Source organism: Eublepharis macularius, chromosome 4 (assembly GCF_028583425.1).
Source record: "Eublepharis macularius isolate TG4126 chromosome 4, MPM_Emac_v1.0, whole genome shotgun sequence".
In the NCBI taxonomy this organism is placed as follows: domain Eukaryota; kingdom Metazoa; phylum Chordata; class Lepidosauria; order Squamata; family Eublepharidae; genus Eublepharis; species Eublepharis macularius.
The window spans coordinates 187,673,343-187,694,969 of NC_072793.1; the positions used below are offsets into that span (position 1 = coordinate 187,673,343).

The 21,627-nt window shown below is 48.9% G+C and overlaps 1 protein-coding gene and 1 pseudogene across 1 annotated transcript; both read left to right on the forward strand.

The window, feature by feature from the left end:
- Positions 1–735: 735 nt before the first annotated feature.
- LOC129328051 (neurotrophin receptor-interacting factor homolog) lies at positions 736–20,110 on the forward strand. Its single transcript, XM_054976788.1, has 8 exons — positions 736–799; positions 1,213–1,528; positions 1,690–1,738; positions 2,311–2,396; positions 14,148–14,274; positions 16,719–16,817; positions 17,609–17,898; positions 20,066–20,110. The coding sequence occupies exons 2-8, from the start codon at positions 1,421–1,423 to the stop codon at positions 20,108–20,110; spliced, it is 804 nt and encodes a 267-aa protein (XP_054832763.1). The 5' UTR covers positions 736–799; positions 1,213–1,420.
- A 55-nt stretch (positions 20,111–20,165) lies between these two features.
- The window catches only part of LOC129328052 (zinc finger protein 420-like), a 51,632-nt pseudogene continuing 50,170 nt past the window's right edge, over positions 20,166–21,627 (forward strand).

A 21,627-nucleotide genomic window follows, 5' to 3' on the forward strand; every position in this document is an offset into this window, starting at 1 on the left:
CCCATCTTGGTTCTGGACAGAGACGTCTTAGTTATGTGGCATCCACATGAGCCCTTCCCTTGGGCTGCCAGGGCTAAAGGCCGCCTCTCTGGTGCTGTGGTCTCTGTGCTTTTCCCACCACCAAAGGGCACCATTGCATGTGCTAAATGCAGGCATCGGGGCCTCAGAGGAAGCGCCCTGCACTTTGGAACCACATTTCTGTGCTTTTGCAGTGCCCCAAAGTGGTGGGTGTGGGATTTTTCTGGTACAATCTGTAGCTATGGACATGACATGTGGTTCAATGGAGAGCTTTGCGTAACTCCATAAAAAAATCCCAAGGATCCATTTTCATTTATGTTATCCTTGACTATCCATGCTTTGGAATTACGTGTTTGCGCCCTGGCAGGGCCATGAAGAGGTGGGTGCGTGATTTTTGTGGGGCAATCTGTGGCTATGGGCATGAGCTGTGATTGGATGGTAAGCTGGGGGCCCCCATAGCCATGCAAAAATCCCGAGGTTGCATAAAGAGGGCCTTGAATGAATGTTTTTGTGCTGTGACAGCGCCCCCACGTGCCTCCAGGCTGAGAAAGGCCCTGCAACGGGTCTGTGGTTTTTCATTTGTTTCAACGCACAAATGCTGCAGCCTCTGGCAGGGCGAAGGCAGAAGCGGGTCCCTGGAAGGGTTAAAGGGAAGGAGCCTCCATTCCTAGAGAGGCCAGGAGAGGGGAGGCCGCCCTCACTTCCTGTCCCGGGGTCCCCATTGTATGCTGTGGGGCGGAGGGGAGAGGGAGGCGGCGCCGGAGGACCTTCTGCAAAAGGGGTAAGTCCTGCAATGATCCCCCCCCTCTGCAAAGCGCCCCCCTGCTGCTGCCAGGCTGGGCCAGGGGGCTGCGTGGACCCCAAGGGGCTTTTCAGCTGCTCTCTGCAATCTCTAGCTAAAGGGCTTCTCTTTCGGCATCTGCTTGTTTTATTATTATTATTTACATTATTTATACTGCACCTTTCCCACTGAGATTCGAGGCAGATTGCACAGTGTGAGCCGATACAATCAGTCCCTGGGATGTTCAATGAGTAATACAGCAGGGCAGGATTTCAGGCCTTTGAAAGCAAGCTTAAATCTGAATCACAGACCGCTGAAACAAAACTTAACTGGAGTAACATGAACATATTAATCGATACAGAAACTCAGGTGTCCAGATCTATACGCTCCACCTATCAGGCTTCTCATTGCAGGAGGTCATAGATCCGGCACTTGCCTTTACGGAAGAATCCGGCAGAGGAGGAAGGCGATCCGCACGTCTAGCTGGAGGCTGTCTGGCCAGAGGTCTGCAGCCGTCTCCACCATCTTTGCCACCAGTGGCTGAAGCCAGAAAGGCACAGAAAGGAGGAGATCCTGGACCTGGTGGTCTTGGAGCAACTCCTGGCCATCCTGCCCCCGGAGATGGAGAGCTGGGTCAGGGAATGCGGGCCGGAGACCAGTTCCCAGGCGGTGGCCCTGGCAGAAGGCTTCCTCCTGAGCCAGGCAGGTGCCAAGACTCAGGAGCAGCAGGTGAGAGGGACACACCTGGCTAGTACCTGGGGCACAATATATGATCAAGGACCCCCTCCAAATCCATATGGATTGCCCCAACATTTTTAGACCCCCCCCCTCCTTTTCCCTGTCCCCTTCTCAACAGTCTCCCCTTTCTGGGATCCCCATTTCTGTTTCAGGTGCAGGAAAAGATCACGCAGGATCCTTACCACGGAGCAGCTTTTCCAGGTAAGATCAGGGGGGCCTTCGTTGCCCCTGGGTGTCCTCCTTGTGTGTAGGGGGGCTGCTTTTATTCCTCCCTCCCCTGGCCAGTGTGGGAAAGATGCCCACTCCAGCTCCTCAGTATAGAAATGTCCATTTGGGGAAGTAAAAGCCTAGAACGAGTTTAAAATCAGTGCAAAATAATCGAAAGAGGAGTGATTTAGGCCGTACCGCATCTCCAGGTATATGACCTGCAGGCGAGGGCGACATGGGGAACCAGCTGGGTAACGACTTGGTACAAATGCCAGTGGGTTTGTGGTTGCAGACAAAGAAAAATTGAAGGGGTTTATAATTCAACCTTGATAATGCTGTGAGTATTCACTATACGTATGGGAGAAAACATGATTAAAACATCTCCAGCCCTCCTCCCCTCTGGTGCCAGCAGGAAGGACGTTGAGAACAAAGCCTGCCGAGAGAGAATCCAGTTTCTCATGTTGTGCTCCAAAGCCAATGCAGAGAGAGGTTCCCTGAAGGGACTGGCGCAGGAGATGTGTGCGTACTAAAAAGGGTTTCCCACCCTTTTTCTTTCTCCCTCCCAGGCAGCAGTGAAAAGGCTCCCTTCATGGCTTCTCCACCGTCTCCTCCGTTTGGTGAAGGGAAAAGACCAGCCATGCGGCCAGCTCAGGTACGGGGAGGGGGCCTTGGGGGCTCAGAGGCTCGGGCTCCTTGGCCTTGGCTGTGGCGATGCGAGAGGCCGAGGCTGCCCACTGAGGAGGCAGGAAAATGGCCACCCCCTGCCTAGGATGGCAGGTGCAGGACGATGAATTTCCCATGGGAAAGGGTTTGGTCCTGTCACAGTCAGGGCTGGGGCTCCCGCTGGGGAGGGCGCCAGGCGGAGCGGGAGGCAGAAAGTGAGAGTCCAAAACACACCGGGGTCAGGAGCCAGGGAGTCCGCCCGTCAGGGGAGCAAGCAGAGGAGTGTCAGAAAGCTGAGCCGAGGTCTGAAAACTGGGTCGTCAGTTGCACGCAGAGACAGGCAAGAGGTGGTCGAGGACGAAGCCGAGGTCAGGACACACCGAGGTCAGGTGAGCTGCCTGGGGCTGAGCTGCTGGGCGCAAGGAGTGGCAAAAGAGAACGAGGCTCAGGTGTTTCTCCTTCACTCGATCGCCCTGCCTCATCCTCGGCATTCAGCTCCACCCCTCGCCGCGCTTGCGGGCACGCACTCTTCCGTCGTTCCCAAACTGTCTCTTTTGCCCGAGCCTTCTGCTTCGCCACCTGCTCGCAAGGCTTGGTTCTCCGAGGCGCCAGTTGCTCCTCCTCCCTGCGTGCCCCCTCCTCTTGCGCTGACGGGCTGGGTTGCGCTGAGGGGCCAGGTTATGCTGAGGGCTCGGGTTGCACTGAGGGGCTGGGTTGCTGGTCGCCGGATGGCTCTTCAGGGGCTGCGGGCGGGTCTCCCACGCATTCTTCCAGCTCCTCGGAGAAGGAGGAAGGATTGTCAGTGGGTAGAGCGCCCAGCCGATGCTGGTCTCCAACAGGTCCTTTCTCCCATGGACATGTCTGGCCTCTTCCCACAAGCTTGCCAGCCCCCTGCCAAGGAGGGCCCACCCCTCTGGGCCCCCAGGGCCCCCAACGAGAGCTGGGAGTGGGGAGTGTTAAGGGAAAACCTCTTTAAGGTACTCTGCAGTCAGATCGTGTTTTCCCAATAGCCGTCACCCACGTTTAATCAAGACACCAAACACCAGTGAACCATAAAGCATTAATGGGCTTTGTTTACAATAAAACCCAGATGTGGTGCCATGTTCCGATAGATGCAGATAGATCAGCCTTAGCAGAGAATCTTATATACTTTCCAAAGTTAGTTGTTTACAGAAAAGAGATAAAATTGTTATACAAAACTAGATACAAACAGTTCTTCAGAGTCAGTTTCTTCAGAAGACATGGCACCATAAGAGCCTTATTGACAAGAGAGTAAACTCTCTCTGTAATATAAACATGCTCCATGTCTGGTGCCGTAAAGGAATCGTGGTTGAGAGGGAGCTTATTTAAGCTAAATTCTTGAGTCCAAAGTCAGAACAAGAGAGAGAGTGTGTCCTTGCAGTAGGGCTCTCTAACCTTAACAGCGTTCAGTGTGTTAAACCATGTCAGAAGGAATCTGCTTGCATAAGAATAACTTTTGCCTTCTGTGCGAACGGCCAACTCCGATAGATGCTCATACGTAGGTCTTTTAGGACAGGTGTTACTGGAACTGCTCTATTAATAGGATGGGGAGTTAGCTTAGCAGTCCAGAACTAAAACAGCGCGGATCTAGCCAGCTATACCAAGGTCCATTTTCAGAAATCCCCGTGACAAAGAGGCAGACTACAGATGTTCAGTCAATAACGTGTATTTTCTAATAATGTGACATATGCCTGAAATTACACACACATCCAAGATTACATACAAGATCTAAGAAATACAGAGTATGAACATTAGAGACCTGAGCAGGAACCCCACGATGACAAAGGGCATACTCACAAGCAGTAGGCATGTCAGAGATATGGACGTGACATGATCCAGCGCCCGCACTGGAATCACGGAGAGACAGCAAGGAAGTGGGATGGGGCTGGCGCACGCGCACCCTCAGGTTTGAGGGGCTAGCTTATATACTTTCAAAGCACCCAGGGGCTGGCGCCCCTGTCAGTGGTTCTCACGACTTAAATCAAAGGGTTTGAGCCCATCGGGACAGCCTTTATTGGACCATGTTTGAAATCTGATTGATCTGTAATGACACCCTTTTGGGAGAGGGGATGGGGAGGAGGAAGGGGAACCGGGCCGTTTACTCGTTCCCAGGCTCATCCCAGTGCCTTCAAGTCCGGAGTGCAAAGGTTGCTTTGATGTGCGCTTGTTGATTGCCCTGGCTGACTGATGATCAATCTCCATTCTGGATAGGTGTTAAGAAATGCGGAGGAGAGTGGGATTCTCTTGCTGCGTACGTGGTCCGCTCGCTTCTTCGAAATGGCTTCCCAAAGCAGGCTGTTCCCCTCGGCTTCTTGGCTGTTGGCTAGGGCTTACCAGCAGATTGTCTGGCAGTGAGGACAATCAGCCCATGAGAGGCTCCCGGCAGGAGCTGGCCAGGGAGCGCCTGGCCACCCTCGCAGAAGGTTTCCCCTGGCTGGCATCTGGCTGCTGGCAGCGTAGCTGGAGCCCAGAGTGAGGCAAGCTCTCATGGCAGGCAAGGGAGCAGCGTTTAAGACACAGTCCATGGTTGGCAACGGGGCAGCATCACACAGGAGAGTCCAGATATAAGCTTGAGCAGGGCAGTGCCACGTAAGAGTTTTGAGAGCAATTGTCCAGGAACTGTCAGTCTGTTGCAGCATCAGATATGAAACTGACACGTGTATTAGAGGAACACAGGCACTGCAGTCTTTTAGTGTAGAACTCAGACCCAGTTCGTGGCTGGCCTCTGGAGGGAGGGGGGGCTGCTCGGTAACAATTCCCCCCCTCGGGGACCACCCGACCCAGGAGGGTCGGTCCCCGAACATGTCTTCACCGTTGAGCAAGAGTGGCACCTCTGGTGGTCGAGCATCCAGGGGGTGGGAGAGGGAAGGGGGGAGGAAGGGGAGGTGTCATTCGCAAATTTGGTATGGAGAACCACACAGCCAGATTACAAAATTTAGATCAGCCAATGGGCTGCACATCTCTGTGTCCACCTCAGGAAAGCTACCCATATAGGTATGTATAAACACATGTACATAAACACATACACACATATTTCCAAGATGCACCCGTTAGTACAAGCAGGAATACACAGTTTCATAATATGCAAGATAACTCATATGCACATACTTAAGGGCAGAGACATTTCACAGAATGATCAGCGGTTATAAAAACACAAGGCAATTCATTCAGGTAAAAGCGGGAAGCAGATCATACATGGTTTGAAACAATTCATATCTCATTTCCGGGTGAGGGGTACATAGCAACTCATAAGTCCGGACACAGGTGTAGAGCAATTCATGAATGCATAGTAATTCATGGGTACAGAGCAATTCATAAAAGAGCAATTCGTAAACACAAAACAATTCATTCATAGCCCTATCCACTCATAGAGGGTGGAAGTAATTATACAAGGCTAGATGTCGCATCACAATTCATGAACAGACATCATTCCCATGTGGCTAGACTCAGAGGTGGCTTGCAGTGGTACAGATGCATACATAAGAACCATGGTTATTTCATATATGGCCAAAATCAAAAGCAAAGCAGAGACATGGGTACTGGTGGTATGGCCATAGGCTAAGCTGAGGGCATTTTATAACGAAATAAAATATGCATAGACTCAAAACATAATGTGGTTCATAGTACAAACAACCACAAGGATAATGACAATACCTTAAAAGCACTATAGTTGAGGAAACAGATTTGAGAGAACAATTCATAAGGCATACAACTTGGGGAACTAAATTCATAGGACTACACTTCCTAGAAGGCAAGTCATTGGAATAAGTCCATAGGGACCGGGGGAGGAAAAAGATCACAGATGGCGCAGTCCACAGCACAGCTATGAGACTGGGTTGCATATATACAAGAGACAAGCAAACTTAGTCCATGTGTCTGTGCACTCCCCTAGACATCTGCGTTGAACTGCAGCGCTGGAGCGTGGGCTGGTAGACAAGGCGTCAGGCACACAGTTTCTAGTCCTCATGGAGGTGGAGCCACAGGTGGCCGTCTGGAGGCAGATCGTGGGTCGAGAGGTAGAGAGGAACGCTCCCCCCCCTAGTCCACAAGAGGGCCTCAGAGCGGTGTCCGGCAGGCAAAGTGTCCATGGGACCGGTTCAGTCCGTGCGCATAAATGTACACACAACTATCATGGTTCATAACAACAATGGCAATAAAACACGCAAGGGATGGACGGAGAGCACCAAGACCTGGAAGATCAACATAACAACAATTGGGTGCATGGTCAGATTGGATATTCCCGTAGCGGTGGGGCTCCAGCTGAGGAGGGCTAAACCTTAATATTCAGTATTACATTAATAATTAAAGGTAGTAACCAATAAGCAGTAATCAATTATAGCGGTCAATAAGCAATGAGCAACCAGTAGGAATCAGCAGCCATAGTATACACCATCAGTAGGCCATAGTCACATGCAATCAATAATAATGGGTAGATGCAAGCATACAGTATTCACAGAGGCACAGTTTACAGTATAGCTGTCAAACTGGGTTACGCATATATATACAGAAACAAGCTCATTCAGCCTATGAATACATGAAACAAGAACACACTTCCACTCCGCTGTCACTTCGCAGTGCAGGATCAAGGAGGAGCTCTAGGCACACAGCTTCTGGTCAATTGGCTGGGTCTTCACTTGGTGGAGCTTGGAGGTGGATGGAGTCATTTCCATTCCCTGTAGTCTGAGCATGCAGTAGCTAGGCTGGTAGGGGTGAGGCGCCCTAATAAAAGAGACCTCCCCCCCTAGTGCCCAAGGGGGCTATACATCAGAGCAGCTTGGGTGGGAGCTGCTGGGTGGGCAGACAGCCTCATTGAGCATCATCACAAGCATCTTTCATTCACATAAATCATGCATGCTCTTATACATATAATACTAGTAAGCCATTACAATATGTATACACATACAGGGTGAAATGCAGTGAAGTAACACAGGCATTAAGGCAGCATAATCAATGCGAGAGTCCAATGGAAATCCAATAGTGTCAGTGAAAAGCAAACAATCAGAATGAATGGCAGTGCTCCACAAAAACATACAAGCATAGAATAAATGAGGGCATTATGTCAAAATAGCACATATAAAAAGCAACTGATAAAAATAAAGCATATCAAAATTAATTCAACCAGTATAGTGGCTTCCCCTGCCTGAGAGTTGACAGGTGAGAGGCATAGCAATGAAGGTGACAGAGAAATACACAAAGATTTCTAGGCAACCCTTAAAGCAATGTAACAGCAAAGCATTGACCATGAACATGGATGCAAACAGTTAAAGCGAAGAAAATGCAACAATATGATGCACAAAGACCAAAAGCACTAAGTGAATGGGATACTATGAATTAACCCTAGGCATTAAAGGCATTGGAATCAGATATGGTTGGTGAAGGGCAAGGAATCCAATCAAATGGCAGTGCCCTATGTAAACATACAAGCATCATCATAACTAGTGAGTCAGAATAGAACAAATGAAAAGGTAAATAACACCAATTCAATAATGTAAGGGAAAACCAAAGATAAAATTAGCTTAACACTTCATGAACTTACTGCAAAAAGCAGGTCAAAATTAAGAAGGCAAATAACAATTCAATAATGTAAGGAAAAACCAAAGATAAAAATTAGCTTAACACCCAATGAACTTAATGTAAAAAGCAGATCAAAATCAATTTGAACAGTAAGCATAGATCGATGAACTCAGTTCAGGAATACATTCAATCAAATAAGTAACCGAATGAGGGGCAAAAGAAATGCAACTAGGTACACAAGGTAGGAAGGAAAGTGTTTACACCCCCCCTTGTATCAGAAAGGGCATTGGACAGAATAAGCGGCAATGTCCCCAAAAACAAAAATGGAATGACACGCATGTCCTTTAGCAAAAAGAGAAAAAAATGAGGGGTCCCCTTGGAAGAGAGGGCTGCCCTTCCATGGAGCTGGTGCTGGCCTTTGAATCAAATCAGCCAGAAAAACGGAGGCAGCCTCTGGCCAGCGAAGGAGTCTCAAATTCTGCTCCTTTGGCTGCTCCGTAGGTAGGTTTCCAAAAGGGGTTGCTGGAGGGTCTCATGTCTGCTTCCTCAAGAATCACAAGAACACTAACAGCATTTGGAAAAGGAAAACATAGCAAAAAGGGGAAGGGGGAGGGGAAGAACTTCTTGCTGCTGAGCAGGTCAGCATCAAGGTAAATTGTACAGTAGTAAAGAGGACACTGGCTGCCGGGTGTTTCAAAGCGTTAATTCTCTATATCTTTATTCCAAACAGTTCTCAGAAATATCTCTAAACCTCTTTGCACATACCAAATGATCCTACCTCTACATATTACTTCCTATTAGACCAACTGAAATATACAGCTTGCCTTCATCTTTCCTTCTGCCTTAATAATTATTCTTTACACACACCATCTAGCTCCTACTTAACATCCAATATTAACATTTCACCCAACAATCCAGTCCATTTATTAGACATATAACAAAAGGGGATACATATATATATATATGCCAGTACTGAGTTGGCTTAAGCAAACAAAAGAATGGGGTGGGTGCAGCTGTCAGCTATTCAAAGGCACCACCCTTCCTGCAAGGTAGGCTATTGGTTAATTCAACCGGGCATATGGCAGTTTATTAAAGAAAGATCCGTCCTACGGGAAAATTTTTGTCTTGCAGCATGTAATCAACAATAATGCAATGATGATGTAATAATTTTGGGTTTATGCCTTTAACCAAGATTGTCTGGGCTTCTGAAAACAATGGATTGGGTTGTGGGAGAGGCTATTTCTCCCCCCCTTGTTTTCAGAAGGCCAGTGACTTCCACAAAGTGCCTCTGAAAGCAGAGGTTCATAAACATATTGAGAGAGAGAGAGAGAGAGAGAGAGAGAGGGAGAGAGAAAATCTCACAATTAAAAAAGGGATGGGGTTGTGGGGACCCGAATTTACATTCCATCCTGGAGACTTTCTACTACTCTTGGGTCCTTTCTATTCCAAGTTCTAAGAGGAAACCAATGAACACTTTTATTTAGACTGATCTCAGCCTGGGGGCATTACTACATTCATGACTGCTCCTGGCACTGGAGGTTCCACCGTTTCATTAAACTTTGGGCTTAAGTATTTTAAAATGGGGAAACAGATGCACAAATGTTTCTAAATCAGTTCAAGTACTATTAAACCACAGATGCACCACACAATCTTTTCTTCAGAGTTGCTGGTTCGGGAAAGCTGAGACCAAGCTAGCTGACCTCAGTGATTTTTAACGCCGTTGTGGGTCTTTTAAGGGGGCTGCATTTGCGCTCCCATTTGACTGGTTTGTAGGGCCCAGTCACGGTGGGTTCCGCATAGCTTGGCTGGGTGCGTTCTATGGGAGCCAAGGCAATTGCTTGGGGAATGGCTTTTTTTTTTTTTAAGCTCTGCACATGCTCAGAGGCTGGGCCAAATTTCTAGTTCCATGGTAGGGAAGCACAGTCTCTTCTGCTGCTCTCAGCATTAGACTAGAGGGGCTTCAAAAATCCTATCCTATCCTCTGGAGTATTATTACACATAGTACTATATACCAGGAGTTTTATCACACATCATGCCAGTGAGTGTTTTTTTCTCTTCAAACTGGCCATTTACAAGGCTTTCTATTTCTTGAGGAAGTTTCTACGTTTTTCGTCAGCTCCTTCTTCCCTTATTAATAGTTTCTATCTCGTCTCCTTTCAGGTTTGGGTAAATTTAGCTTCCCGGACCATGGAGACCCAGGTTGGGTGGTTGAGACAAATAGGCGCAGAGAGGGTTAACACAGGCTTCCCGCTTTAAGGTGGGATGGCAGATTTTGACTCTCTTAAGGAGGTCTGCGGATGACAGATTATGCCTCTCTTAAGGAGGTCTTGAGGAGGACAGAAGTGAGCCACGTCTCCTAAGTTCTGCCCATAAAAATCTCTTAGGGTCCTGGTCAAAAGACTCTGTTCTACTTCTGCTGAGTTTCTGGCTCTCTTTTGGCAGTATTTGGCCAAGGCATCAAGAGGCAAGCAAGTCAAGAGGGAGCATCTTGGCAAGTCACTGGAATGAGTAGAGGCGATCAACTCTCTAAGCAAACCAAGTTGACTCTCCAGAGCTCTCATCCTAACACAATCTGAGCAGCCAGAAATTCAGCTACCTGTCTTCCCTTAATTGTCATTTTTGGGAAGATACTATATCATGGATGGCCTTTGTGGTGGCACGGGCCATTTCTAGTTTGGAGGCTAGATTTCCTTTCTCCAAAACTAAATCACTTTTCTCTAACTTAAACTATCATCCTTTTTACTCAATATCCACAACACATTTATCCTATCTCAGGTGTCATTTTAACATTCCAAATCATAGTTTTACCAGAAAAATCAGTCCTAGACAACACAACAAATAAGCCTTTTGCCTGCATCCACTAGGTCTGAGTTCCCTTGCTGGGGGACCTAGCGAAAGAGGGGGCCAGGATGAATTCTTAGCAGAAGGACTGTTTCACCTATCCGCAATCAAATTCAACCTACAAATGCAACCACTAACACACCGAGCAACTTCCCCGGCCCCTGAACTGGTCAGAAGTCGAGAGTGGAGGGAGTAAATTGGACCATAACTCAAGTATGGTGTATGTCTCGCACACAGAACCCAGCCACATCTGCTCCTGCTGTTTCCCGGTACCAAGGGTTAACACCAGGTTACAGACTGTCCTGGGCTGTCTGCCAGACCACCACCCAGCCTGGAAATGCCCACAAAATACAATCCTCCTGAAGATGCTCAGGGTCCCTTGAGAAGCAAGGGGCCCTTCTTACACACAATTTGCACACCCACACATAAACAGGGGGAACAGATTGCAGCTGCTATCCCTGCCGGGTGGCAAGAAGTCACTTCCTACCATTCCTCATGCACACAAATACAAGCTTCCTTACACAAAATTCTTTCTTTCTTTCTTTTACCTTTTGCACTAGATATTATAAAATCTAGGGTGTCTGAGTTTCTTCAAGGAATTCTACAATCCATTAGATGTTCAGCTCTAGAGGGGAAACTGTTTTCTTTCCAAGCTCAGCAGCGGAGTGGGGGGGGGGGGGGTGTCTGCTGGCTGGCAAGGGATGCTTACTTTGAGGGCTGATCTGGGGAGGTTAGCATTTCTCCCGGCTTGGAAGAGCCTGTCTTCCTCATCATCCGAATTGGGTTTCTCCTTTCCACAAAAATCCTGGAAAGCATCTCTAGCTATTTGGACAGGATTCCCAAGGGTGTTTTCCTTTCTTTACCACCCACTTCTCCAAGTGGGGTACTCTGGTGTTACTACGGTACATTTTTATTATTATTATTTTATTTTTATTTTTATTTTGCACACTGATGCAATGCCCATGGGGGGGGGGGTCCTTTAAGCCAGTCCTCTCCAGGGGCTTTTACAAGTCCTCAAGGATTCTTAAAGGGGCATACACAGGATTACACCGTCCTCTCCAGGGACTTATTTTTTTTCGGAGCTCCTCTCCTCTTAGTCCTCAAGGACTTTTAAAAGGGTTTCCAAAGGGGGTGAGGGTTTCCTTGCTTTCAACTCCTATTCTCGTGTAGGCTCGGTTACAAGCCACGAGACCAGGAAAAAGGCGCTCCCAGGTTCTCTAAACCCAAGAACTCAAAAGATCCCCAGGCCTCCTGCCCAGAGACAGACTGTTAAAGCTGTCTCCAAGCCAAGACCAAAAGACCAAAGCGCGCACGGGGCGGCTGCTTGCCGCAAACAAAAGGGCTCAAGGACTGTTTCTGTGAGTCCCCAAGCAAAAAAAACGCTCAGGAGTAAACTTTCTTTACTCCCAAACAAGAATTGCCCGAGAGTCTTACTTAAAACTCAGGCACAGTGCTTCAGGAACCTAGCTGCAGATTCCCAAAGCAAGTTAAACAAACGAACTATCAACCTCTTCACGTTTCCTCCGGAGAGGAGGTTGAAGTCTAAGTGCTGGGGGGGAGCGGGGATTTGGACGGGCTGAGGAGGGAAGGGGGACGGGAGAGAGTTTTATATGTGTTGCTTATGAAAACTGGAGCCTACTTCTGTAATCCCACCCACATAGACGCGTTTAGGTGGCCCGGGAAGTGGCCAGGGAACTTCACCAGCACAGAGTTTCTTGCCCACAGTTAAAATAAGGCAATCTGTCCGTAACTGGCTGAAGGAGGAAAAGGGGACAAGCCAACCCACGCATATAGATGCTCGCTAGAGCCAAACGCATTCACACATTTAATTCCCTAAGCTAGGTTGCTCTCTTTGCACGGAGTTCCGAAAAGTTTTCCTCTACGTCAGTTTGCCGAAAACAAATGTCGACTCATCTGGATTCAGACAAACCGGGCTGCCCGCATTCTCCACCATTAATCTGTTACTGGAACTGCTCTATTAATAGGATGGGGAGTTAGCTTAGCAGTCCAGAACTAAAACAGCGCGGATCTAGCCAGCTATACCAAGGTCCATTTTCAGAAATCCCCGTGACAAAGAGGCAGACTACAGATGTTCAGTCAATAACGTGTATTTTCTAATAATGTGACATATGCCTGAAATTACACACACATCCAAGATTACATACAAGATCTAAGAAATACAGAGTATGAACATTAGAGACCTGAGCAGGAACCCCACGATGACAAAGGGCATACTCACAAGCAGTAGGCATGTCAGAGATATGGACGTGACATGATCCAGCGCCCGCACTGGAATCACGGAGAGACAGCAAGGAAGTGGGATGGGGCTGGCGCACGCGCACCCTCAGGTTTGAGGGGCTAGCTTATATACTTTCAAAGCACCCAGGGGCTGGCGCCCCTGTCAGTGGTTCTCACGACTTAAATCAAAGGGTTTGAGCCCATCGGGACAGCCTTTATTGGACCATGTTTGAAATCTGATTGATCTGTAATGACACCCTTTTGGGAGAGGGGATGGGGAGGAGGAAGGGGAACCGGGCCGTTTACTCGTTCCCAGGCTCATCCCAGTGCCTTCAAGTCCGGAGTGCAAAGGTTGCTTTGATGTGCGCTTGTTGATTGCCCTGGCTGACTGATGATCAATCTCCATTCTGGATAGGTGTTAAGAAATGCGGAGGAGAGTGGGATTCTCTTGCTGCGTACGTGGTCCGCTCGCTTCTTCGAAATGGCTTCCCAAAGCAGGCTGTTCCCCTCGGCTTCTTGGCTGTTGGCTAGGGCTTACCAGCAGATTGTCTGGCAGTGAGGACAATCAGCCCATGAGAGGCTCCCGGCAGGAGCTGGCCAGGGAGCGCCTGGCCACCCTCGCAGAAGGTTTCCCCTGGCTGGCATCTGGCTGCTGGCAGCGTAGCTGGAGCCCAGAGTGAGGCAAGCTCTCATGGCAGGCAAGGGAGCAGCGTTTAAGACACAGTCCATGGTTGGCAACGGGGCAGCATCACACAGGAGAGTCCAGATATAAGCTTGAGCAGGGCAGTGCCACGTAAGAGTTTTGAGAGCAATTGTCCAGGAACTGTCAGTCTGTTGCAGCATCAGATATGAAACTGACACGTGTATTAGAGGAACACAGGCACTGCAGTCTTTTAGTGTAGAACTCAGACCCAGTTCGTGGCTGGCCTCTGGAGGGAGGGGGGGCTGCTCGGTAACACAGGGGCCATAGAAGTTCCCTAACAGGGAGCAAAGAGGGGCTCTTCTCCCCTCCCCTCCTTTTTCTGTTGGCCTTCATGTATTAATCCCCTTCCTCTGTTTCTACACCACCATCCCAAGCACCAGCTTTCCAGTGGTGTAAAGAACTGCTCCCCCCTTCTCCTTCCAGAGTCCGGTGTCCTTCGAAGAGGTGGCTGTGCGTTTCACCCGGGGGGAGTGGAGCCTGCTGCGCCCGGCCCAGAGAGCCCTGTACAAGGAAGTCATGCTGGAGAACTTTGGGATCGTGGCCTCTCTGGGTAAGGGTCCCTTTCTCCTGGGCTGCCTCCTTCTGGTGGGAGCAGGGACTGTAACGAGGGCCTTAACGAGGAAGGCTGCCCCCCCCCCGGGCCCAGTGGCTGATCTCTGCCGCCCTCCATGATCCCTCCACTGATGTGGGAGGGGTCCTGGTTGAGCTTAAATAAAAGTTTATTAGCATAAGGAGAGTATGCAAAAAGCATCAAGCACTCTTACCTGGGCAACAAACATTAAAATAAGAAAACCTTACTGTTGCTACACAATAAAACCAGCCAGTCTAAAACTTGAGAGATAGCTTCCTAGGCCACCTCTGTTTGGCATCCGTTGTCGCTTTTATCACCGTCAGACTGCGAGCCCCCTCCCCTGCCTGGCTGGTTCGGCAGAGGGACAGGCCAAGGTGAGGAATAGCCTGCAGCTTTCAGCTCCTCTCTGGCCTACTCACGTCGTGGTCTGAGCTTGGTCAAAGGAAGCTACCTCAGAGAAGAAGGAATGGAGGTGGAACTGAGAAGCCATCATTTCAGGACTCAGTGCGTCACCCAGCAGCTCAAGACCCAGTCAGGGCTGAGCCGTTAATGGGCATTTCAGCTGCGTGAAGAACCAGGGCATCTCTACAGAGCTGTCTGAGAACAGCCTCCCAGGGTCGAATCTCTGGGGAACTCGGAGACAGTTCCACGGGGGTTCCTAACCGGCTCTGTAGCCACATATCTGAGCCAGGCCACAACCTGACAGTACTACAAGACCTGAATCCAATTCTAGCCATTTTTACCAAAGACCTCGTCTCAGGTTCCTTTCACCTTCCCTGAGCTGAGATGTGGCAGAGAAAGGAGCACAGCTGGCTTTTGGGCCACTGGTTGTTTCTCAGCTGGCATTTCCAACTCACTTACTCAGGGAGGAGGCAGAGAACTGCCAGCGCCATTATTACACCAGCACCCTATAGCCATATGGGGTCTCTTCCTGCCACAGAAAACAGAAATGGGGGTAGCTGAATCCCCCCCCCTCCTCGCTTTCACTCCCAGAGAAAAGATGTCCGAAGGTAAAGGGGGAAGAAGCAGCTTGATCAGGCTCAGAGGAATAGTTGCGAATATTTGTTAGAGCGCAAAATGAGTTTTCCAGGTTCCCTTTTGCAAGAAGGCTCATCCTAAAAGCAAACAATCCTGATTTGCTGAGATCATTGCGGATTCCGGCCGCAAGATACGGTCAGCGTTGGTGACAAAAAGAATCCCAAGTATTGCAGAAGCCATGGAGGGATTTTCTTCAGCGAAACGTCTAACGTATCCAAGGGAGCCACCCAGGCTCCTTCCAGAGTTAATTCCAAGGGCAGAGACTCATCTTCCGAGCGCTCACACACCCGCGAGCAAATATTCAGTCACTGTTTGGGAGTTCAGGAGATCAGCAGAATCTCAGGCCACGGTTAGCTTTTCCTCAGACAAACATGGCCAAGGAAATAAGTTTCATGCATCCTGAAACTAGCAAATAAAACAACTTAATTTGACTCCAGTATATCACGACTCCCCCCCCCCCATCTAAGATTGAGGTAGGTTGGCGCTGCTGGTGTTATTAGATCTCTTGGCAGTGTTTGATTCGGTTGACTATGATATTTCGACACACAAACCCGCCTCACCGATGTGGGGATACTTGGGACTGCCTTGCGGCGGCTTGTCTCTTTTCTCCATGGTTGGGGACAGAGGGTGGCGCTAGGGGCGAAATTATCAAGCATGCCGCTCGTTGGCATGTGGGGTCGCAGAGGGGGCGATTCTCTCCCCTCTCCTGTTCAACCTCCACATCTGCCCCCTAGCCCAGTTGGTACAAAGTTTCGGGCTGGGTTGCTATGACTATGCTGACGTCACCCAGCTGTACCTGTTGATGGATGGATGGCCTGACTCGGTCCCAGAGGCATTAACTAGGGCTGAAGTTGAATTCCCTGAAGACAGAGATCCGGTACTTGGGTTGTGGGCCAATGGGTTTGGGGATCCGGCTCCCAACCTTTGATGGGGCACCTCTTGCACCTGTTCCTGTAGTCAGGAGGCTAGGAGTGATGCTGGATACCTCCCTATCCATGGAGGCCCGGGTCGCAGCATTTGCCCAGCCCACCTTTTTTCCATCTTCGGTGGGTCAGGCAGCTGGCCCGGTACCTTTCGACCCATGACCTAACAACAGTGATCTATGCAACGGCCAAATGAACCCACCAATCTGCAACCTATGTATGCAAAGGCTCAGGTCCCAAGAGAACCAGAGTAGGGGGGTGCTTGTGTGAATGGCCACATACTTCTGCCCCCCACCCCGATCCAAGGGTAACAAAAGACGGACAGTTTTAGACCCCATATTGCTCTGCACCGCACCCCTAGTACTGTATTTCTGGAGGGACAGAGCCAAGCCGTCCTGGAATCGCTGGATTTAGGTGCACCCAGAAGAGTTACGGTTTTGTGTTTTTCCCCCTTATAAAAAGGATCTCAGGTTGCCAAACCTGAACTCATATTCCGGCTGGAAGAGGAGGAGGAGGAAGAGCTGTTTCTCCTGATCTCTGGTGTAGAGGAGGGATTGGCAGGTAAGGTCCTCCACCTGTCGTGAGACTGTTTTTCCACCAGTGTTGCCTGTGCTTCCTTCCAAGGGCTGGTGGGATTCGGTGGGTTCGCTGAAGAGCTGGGCTGAGTTTTAAATGCTGAAATGGTGCCTGGAGATCTGGAACCTCTGAAAATCACTTATGCCAAGCCTAGCCAAGGATTGTCTACTTTTGAGAGGTTTCCAGGCAGGGTGTTTGGCAGCCCTGTGACCCCAAGATCCCTTTCCCTGGAGCAGTCAGGCATCGATCCTGGACCTTGTGCCTGCAAAGCCAAGCCTGTGCTTTATTGCAGGGGCATGACCCGAAGCAGCCCCACAGAGCTCCCAAAGGGCCTGGCCCAGACGGTGTGCCAATATAAAATTTAGCATCTTGCAGGTGTTCTGGATGACGCCGGTCAGACTTGATTCGGATATAGACGTGCACGTAAGAAGCCCTAAGTGTCTAGTGAGCTTTCAAATAACAAATCATTTAACTCCTGGGAAAAAGTACACCTCAAAGAATGTTCTAGGTTTGTTTCGGGGTATACTACGCAAGACATGCAATTCCAGTTGTTGGGATGAGACACACAATTGGAATATTGGGATCGAGGGGCACAACATGTTTGAAAGGAATTGGCCAATAAAGAAGGGTGGAGGAGTGGCCCTATATGCCAAGGCTGTCTCTACTTGCGAGGAAGTACCTGGAAGGTCAGTTGAGAGCCTCTGGGTAAAAATAGCAGGAGAAAGAAATAATAGTGATATTATGGTGAAGGTCTTCTATAGACCCCCCTCACCCAGGCCAGACAGAGGACTTGAATGAGACACTCCTAGACCACACGCCAACATTTTCAAAGAGACGGAATGAAGTCGTCATGGGATATTTCCGTTACCCTGATATCTGCTGGAAGTCAAACTCTGCTAAAAACAGAAGGTCTACTGAGTTCCTGACTTGTCTTGCTGACAACTTCCTCTTCCAGCAAGTGGAGAAGGAAAGAAGGGGCTCTGCCATCTTGGACTTGATTCTCACCCACAGGGAAGAACTGGTTGATGAGGCGAAAGTAGAGGGCACCCTGGGTAGCAGCGGCCATGTAATTCTGGAGTCTAAGATCTTGGGTAAGGGAAAAGCGGAACATCGTCAGACGCACAGGATGGACTTTAGAAAAGCTAATTCCAACAAGCTCCAAGTCCTGCTGGGGAGAATCCCATGGTGAGAAAAACTCAGGGAGAAGGGAGTTCAAGAGGGGTGGGGGGAGTTTCTTAAAAGCGAGATATTGAAGACACAATCACCACCAATTCTGATGAGTAAGAAAAAATGGGAGGAACCTGAAGAGGCCGGAGTGGCTCCATAAACAGATTTCTTAAGGTCTTAAATTTTTTTTTTAAAGATGCATTTAAGAAATGGAAGGAGGGCTGTATAATCAGGTCTGAAAATAAACAACTTGTTGGTGCTTGTAGAGAGACGGTTAGAAAGGCTAACGCTCAATATAAGCTTCAGCTAGTGAGAGATGCTAAACACAACAAAAAAGGGTTCTTTGGTTAGGTTCAGAGCAGGAAAATGAATAAGGAAGTGTTGGGCCCACTGCGGGGAGAGGAAGGTGAGGTTTTAACAGAAGCATATCCCCCATCCAGTATTTGTGCTTCCCATTTTTGTGGCCCAGATGTAATACTGTGCACTTGTCTTTGTTGAATTGCATCCTATTCACAGCTGCCCACTTCTCCAGAGTATTCAGGTCTTGTTGAATTTTAATTCTATCTTCTTGGGTGTTTGCTACTCCTCCCAATTTGGCATCATCAGCAAATTTAATGAGCAGCCCTTGCATTCCTTCATCCAGATCATTGATAAAAATATTGAAAAGTACCGGGCCCAAAACCGAGCCCTGCGGCACCCCACTGGACACCTCCCTCCAATCTGATGAAACGCCGTTGACCACCACTCTTTGAGTGTGGTCCTCCAACCAGTTCCCTATCCACCGAACTGTCCTATAGTCTACTCCACAGTCTTCCAGTTTGCCCATCAGAATGTCATGGGGGACCTTATCAAAAGCTTTACTGAAATCCAGATAAATCACGTAAACAGAGTTCCCCCGATCCAGTAAGCTGGTCACTCGGTCAAAGACGGAAACCAGGTTGGTCTGGCAAGATCTGTTGGGGACAAAACCATGCTGACTTCCCCAGATTAAAACATGGCGAGTCCAAGAAAGTTTCTTATGCAAAGATAAGCAGGCCAGGAGCCCCTCCCAAGGAGAGGCTCCTGATCAATTCAGCTCCTTATATTTAGAAGGTTTTTTTCTGAGTGCTCAAAGGAGTACCCAGTTTCCTGGGGGTAAAGGGTAGATGACTGGGGAAGGCAAGGGCAAACCACCCCGTAACAAAAAGTCTGCCAGGAAAACGCCATGATGCGACATCCCCCCATGAGTCAGTAATGACGTGGTGCTTACAGAGGGGCTACCTTTACATTTTTTCTGAGTGTTCATGCCAGGTACGACAAAACAACCCCACTGTCCCTTATCTTTACCCTGGGGAATGAGGGTTTTACTCTCTGGTGCCTGGTGTTAAGTTACTAGACCACAATAAGGAGTTCATCCCTTTTCCTGCCTTTTCCTTCCCCTTCCCTTTTACAATGGGGATTGGCCCATTATGGCCACCTTTCAGCTCAAATGAAAATGGCAGTAATCAATTTAGCTGGCCCAGGGGCGGAACGTCCACTAGGTGCCCCTGCCCCATTGCCTAAAGCGCCAGCGGCAGAGGGGCACCAGGCAGCTCTCCCCTCCTCCCAAGCTCAGCCCAGCCACCCCGTCACTGCCTAGCCACCCACATCGGAGCGCAGAGAAAATGAAAAAGGAAGAATCATTCCCTCTTTTGCTTTGAAACTCTACCTCTGTGGTGTTAAAGAGAGAGGCAGAAATAACTCAGGGTTCTTGTTAACATTGGAGTACCTTTTTCTCCATCTGTCTGGCCACCTCTATTCAGACCCTCTGCCATGTGTATGAACGGCTGTTTCTTTTCTCCCCCCATGACCCCCGCCATAAGTCCCCCCTGTAAATTCACCCTGGCAGACGGAAGACCTCCATTGCCCACGCGCTCTCTTTTGCCTCTTGGGCTACGTTCATTACCACGCAAACAGCTACTCTGCCCCTCTTGAAATTTAGAAGGCAACGAAAAGGTTAGGGGGAGAAATGGCTGCAGGCGGTGGGAGTTTAATGCCTCAGCATTCACAACCCCACAATCACACCAGATTTCTCTTTCTTTCAACAGGAGGCGTGTGGGAGTCAGCAAATGACACAAAAGAACATCCAGTGATGGAGAAAGAGGAAATGTATTCAAATGGGAAAGAGGAGACTGAATATAGTGATGGACTGAAGAAGGAGGAGGGAAAAGATCCGAATGAAGGGGGGAATTCTTCCGGTCTTTTAGAGTGGAGTGACACTATACAGGAAAACCTACACCCAGGCACGATGAACAGGAATGAGCTCACTGCAAGCAGGGAAAATTTTCCCAACAAAGCAGATATTAATATTCAATGGAGAACATGTACCCTAAAGGAAATATTTCAGTTCCTGGAGGGTGGAAAAAGCTTCAATTGCAGCGGAACGCTTTCTTCCCACCAAAGAATTCACACTGGGGAGAAACCATATACATGCCTGGAGTGTGGGAAAAGCTTCCGTTCCAGTTCTGTCCTTATCTCCCATGAAAGGATTCACACTGGGGAGAAACCATATAAATGCCTGGAGTGTGGGAAAAGTTTCACTCGGAATGATAACCTTTCTTCCCATCGAAGAATTCATTCAGGAGAGAAACCATATAAATGCTTCGAGTGTGGGAAAAGTTTCTCTCGGCGTGATAGACTTACTTCTCATCAAAGAATTCATTCCGGGGAGAAACCATATAAATGCCTGGTGTGTGGCAAAAGTTTCAGTCAGAATAGTAACCTTACTTCCCATCAAAGAATTCATTCAGGGGAGAAACCATACAAATGCTTGGAGTGTGGGAAAAGTTTCTCTCGGAGCAATAATCTTACTTCCCATCAAAGAGTTCACATAGGATGAAAACTATGGAAGTGCTTGAAGTATGGAAGGGTTTTACATCAGGTAATTTGGCTTTTAACGTTTCCAAGCAGTGAAATAAAACACTGTAGTAATGTGTTCCATCATTCAGTATAATGACATAAAAGCTTTCAGAATTGACAACCACATCCTAGAACCCACCAGCCACTCCGTATGGGCATTCTGCAGGGGAGGGCAAACCTTACATGCCATGCCGCACGGATCAGATTGCAGAGTGTGTGTGTGCCGGAGCCCTTAACACTCTCCAGTCACAAAGTAGTGCCCGATTACTTATCTCTGAATCGCAGAAAGGGGCACAGCCAGCTCTCGTCCCCCAGTGTCCCTGCAGCCTTGGAAGCCCCCGCCCCATTGGTGTCCCAGGTGACAGGGAGGAAAGACCCAGTGATTGCGCAACCACAACAGAGGGCTGTGATGTCGGGGACCATGTGGTACACCCCACACAGGCATTTGCATCCCATTGTGGCGCTTCCCATGATAAGGGCTGTTCTTGCATGAAGTGCCATGAGTCTCCACTGCCTAGTGGCAGGAGGAAGGCAGCGCTGTAGAGAAAAAGGCTTTTCTATCTACCTTTACGGAGGCCGTGTCTCCCGAAACTTTGGTCAAGAAGCCTTGCTGGTTTCTTAAGAAATCCCTTAAGCCCAACTCCCCCCGCCCCCTTTCCCTCTTGTTAGCAGCTTCCTGAGAACAGAGCTGTCTCTGAGGTTTCCGCTCACGCTGACCTTGGAGATAAGAGAACGTGTTCCGCTGTGAGCA

Excerpts from the sequence above, each read along its gene's own strand:
- LOC129328051 (XM_054976788.1), top strand. The coding sequence starts at position 1,421 with ATGGAGAGCTGGGTCAGGGAATGCGGGCCGGAGACCAGTTCCCAGGCG. Across the intron at positions 1,739-2,310 it reads CCACGGAGCAGCTTTTCCAG|GCAGCAGTGAAAAGGCTCCC; the intron begins GTAAGATCAGGG and ends TCTCCCTCCCAG. Across the intron at positions 14,275-16,718 it reads TGGGATCGTGGCCTCTCTGG|GATCTCAGGTTGCCAAACCT; the intron begins GTAAGGGTCCCT and ends CCTTATAAAAAG.